Source organism: Culex pipiens, chromosome 2 (assembly GCF_016801865.2).
Source record: "Culex pipiens pallens isolate TS chromosome 2, TS_CPP_V2, whole genome shotgun sequence".
Classification (NCBI taxonomy): Eukaryota; Metazoa; Arthropoda; class Insecta; order Diptera; family Culicidae; genus Culex; species Culex pipiens.
Window position 1 is genome coordinate 108,266,473 of NC_068938.1, and position 2,676 is coordinate 108,269,148.

At 40.2% G+C, this 2,676-nt stretch overlaps 1 protein-coding gene across 1 annotated transcript; it reads left to right on the plus strand.

Annotated features, from left to right (window-relative positions):
- Positions 1-301: 301 nt before the first annotated feature.
- On the plus strand, positions 302-2,388 carry LOC120429759 (ADP-ribosylhydrolase ARH3-like). The gene is made up of 2 exons (XM_039594811.2): positions 302-1,385; positions 1,438-2,388. The coding sequence occupies exons 1-2, from the start codon at positions 1,223-1,225 to the stop codon at positions 2,298-2,300; spliced, it is 1,026 nt and encodes a 341-aa protein (XP_039450745.1). The 5' UTR covers positions 302-1,222; the 3' UTR covers positions 2,301-2,388.
- Positions 2,389-2,676: the final 288 nt, after the last annotated feature.

The following is a 2,676-nucleotide window of genomic DNA, read 5'->3' on the forward strand; positions in this document are numbered from 1 at the left end:
AATTATTTGTCGATTGTAACTTTTGATAAAATTTTCAATCTCAATAAATGATAAAGGGGATATTGAGCATGAGTAATGCGACCATTTTGATATTAAGATGATTTATACATTTAAAATCGTAGCTCTTTTCAAAAAAAAACATTAGATTTGTTGAAAAATTAAACCAAGTATCCAAAAACTTTCTAAAATTCGAAAATTCTGGAGTTTTTTTTTTTTTTTAAAAAGGTCCATTAAACCAAATTTCCAGTTTTCGCTTTTTGGGTGTTTTTAAAACCGCCTTGAGTCAATGGTATTGAAAAACACCCAAAAAGCAAAAACTGAAAATTTGGTACATGGACCTTTTAAAAAAAACTCCAGAATTTATTCTGAACTGGTTCAGGATTAGCACACCAGCTTCAAATAAGTTATAATTACAAATGTTTACGGTAATCTAGCCCTTTGACCTTTGTCGTTTACATCAATTCAGGGTGTGTCAAGATAGCTCGACAAGATTGAAACTTCACACGACAGCGACGGATTGGTGTTTTTGCAACAACAAAAAACTAAATCATTGCAAAATATCATAATTCTAGAAAAAATCTTAAATCATAATCAAATCTAAGTTAACAAGATGATTTTTATTGATTAAGGTTTTAATTTGATTTAATCATTTTAGTTAGAGAGCCTATATGGAGAGGCGAAATGTCACTCTCAGGGTTCCAATCGAACTGTCAAATCGGGGTTCCAATCGAGCAACAAGATCATGTAAGAACAAAGTCGGAATCAATTTAAAATCATTTTGGCAAAAAAAACGAGACTTATTACAATCAAAAGTATTGTAAAAGTGTTGTTGATAATAATCTGATAGTTTTTGTTATGTTTGTGCTTGTTCGGTACAAGAAAAGTGCCAGCACCAAAGAAAAACTACAAGTTTTTCAACCTTAAATTTGAATGACTTTGAGTGTTTAAAATTTCTCCCAGAACATTTCATTTCCCTATGTAGGTCCCTAATTTTAATTTGTTCAACGAACGGTGTAACCTTAAACATAAATCCGCTAACCTTCACCACTTATCGCCCTGCCACAGCGCGAGACCGGCTTTTTCGGCTCTCAGCTGTTGCGTTTTGCCGTGTGTTTGTTTTGATGACATAACATTCTGGTGCAAGACAGAGGAGGGCTTGGCAGACTGTTTTTGAGTGTCGTCCGGCGGTGTTTTAGTCTAATTTAGGACATTTCAAACAACAATGATGGAGAAAATATTGTTACGATCAAAGTTCCGAGGAAGTTTGCTGGGTGCCCTGGTGGGCGATTGCTGTGGAGCCCCTTTCGAGGGTCAGCTGATGGACAGTGGAACTAAGATTGTGCTGCGGAATAATTTGAACAAATTGGAGGGTCCATTCTTTAAAGGTAGTTTGGTTGATTTATTGAAAGTCATTGACTAATTAAGCTTCGTTAACAGCTCCTTTCAAGAAATACACCGATGACACGGCAATGACCAAGTGCGTAGCCAACACCCTGTTGGATCCGAATGGATATTCGCAAAAGCTGCTCGCGAAAAATTTCGTCTTGGAATACTTCAAAGACCCTCGGCGTGGCTACGGCGCAGCCGTCGGAGATGTGTTTGACAAACTTCGAAAGACAAAAATAGCCAATCCAGTTGGTCCCGCCGCGGAACAATTTGGTGGCAATGGATCGTACGGAAATGGTGCCGCCATGAGGATAGCTCCGATTGCACTTTATTGCGCGAATCGGGATAAGAGCGAGCTGATTAAGCTGGTCCAGGAGTCTTCCCTAATAACTCACAGCAATACTCTGGCCATTCATGGAGCGGTTTTGCAAGCTCTAGCAATTCGACAGTCACTGCTGTGTGATCCGAAGGAAAAGTTTGATGGTTTGAGCTTCTTGCAACAATTAAAAACCGACATTGTTGAGCTGGAAAAGAGCAACGATCCCGATTTGGATGCCCACCACAATGCGTATGAAATCCAGTTGAGTCGCCTCCAGAACTTGCTGGAGGGAAAAATCGAACCCAGCGATGAAAACGTACTCAACATGCTGGGCCACAGCGTTGAGGCGTTGCACTCAGTCCCGACTGCGCTGTTTTGCTTCCTGAAAAATACCTCTCAAGAAGCCGAGAAGCCATTCCGTGCCACGCTGGAATACGCCATATCGCTGGGTGGTGACACCGATACGATTGCCAGCATGGCGTGTGCGATAAGTGGCGCGTACTACGGGGAGGAAGTTATTTCCGAAAGTCTTATCAAGCACTGTGAAGATGCGGAAATTATCGGCCAGCTGGCCGATAAGCTCAGTGAGATGTGATTGCCGTTGGCAGATTAGTGTCGTTTGTAATCCTGTTTTGGTCTAAGTCTTTAAAGCCTTAATATCACTACAACTTCAAATTCCAAAATAGACCACTATTTTTGTCGTCTCTCCAATCTGTGTAAACAAACGCTTTTATCGAAAATAAACAATTCTTAAATGTTTAAAGAGGCAGTTTAACTAAGTTTTCAATTTAACGGTTCCTGTTTTTCAGTACTAATGTCACAAATCTCTCAATCGGTGCCGATCAAATCGCTTGAATCTTCAGCTCTCAACCAATCGTGAGCGTCAACGATTCCAGAGCTATCCCAATCATCATGATTTGCTAGGCCTACTCCGCTCTTCAACGACACTCTCACAAGAACATGCTCAGGAG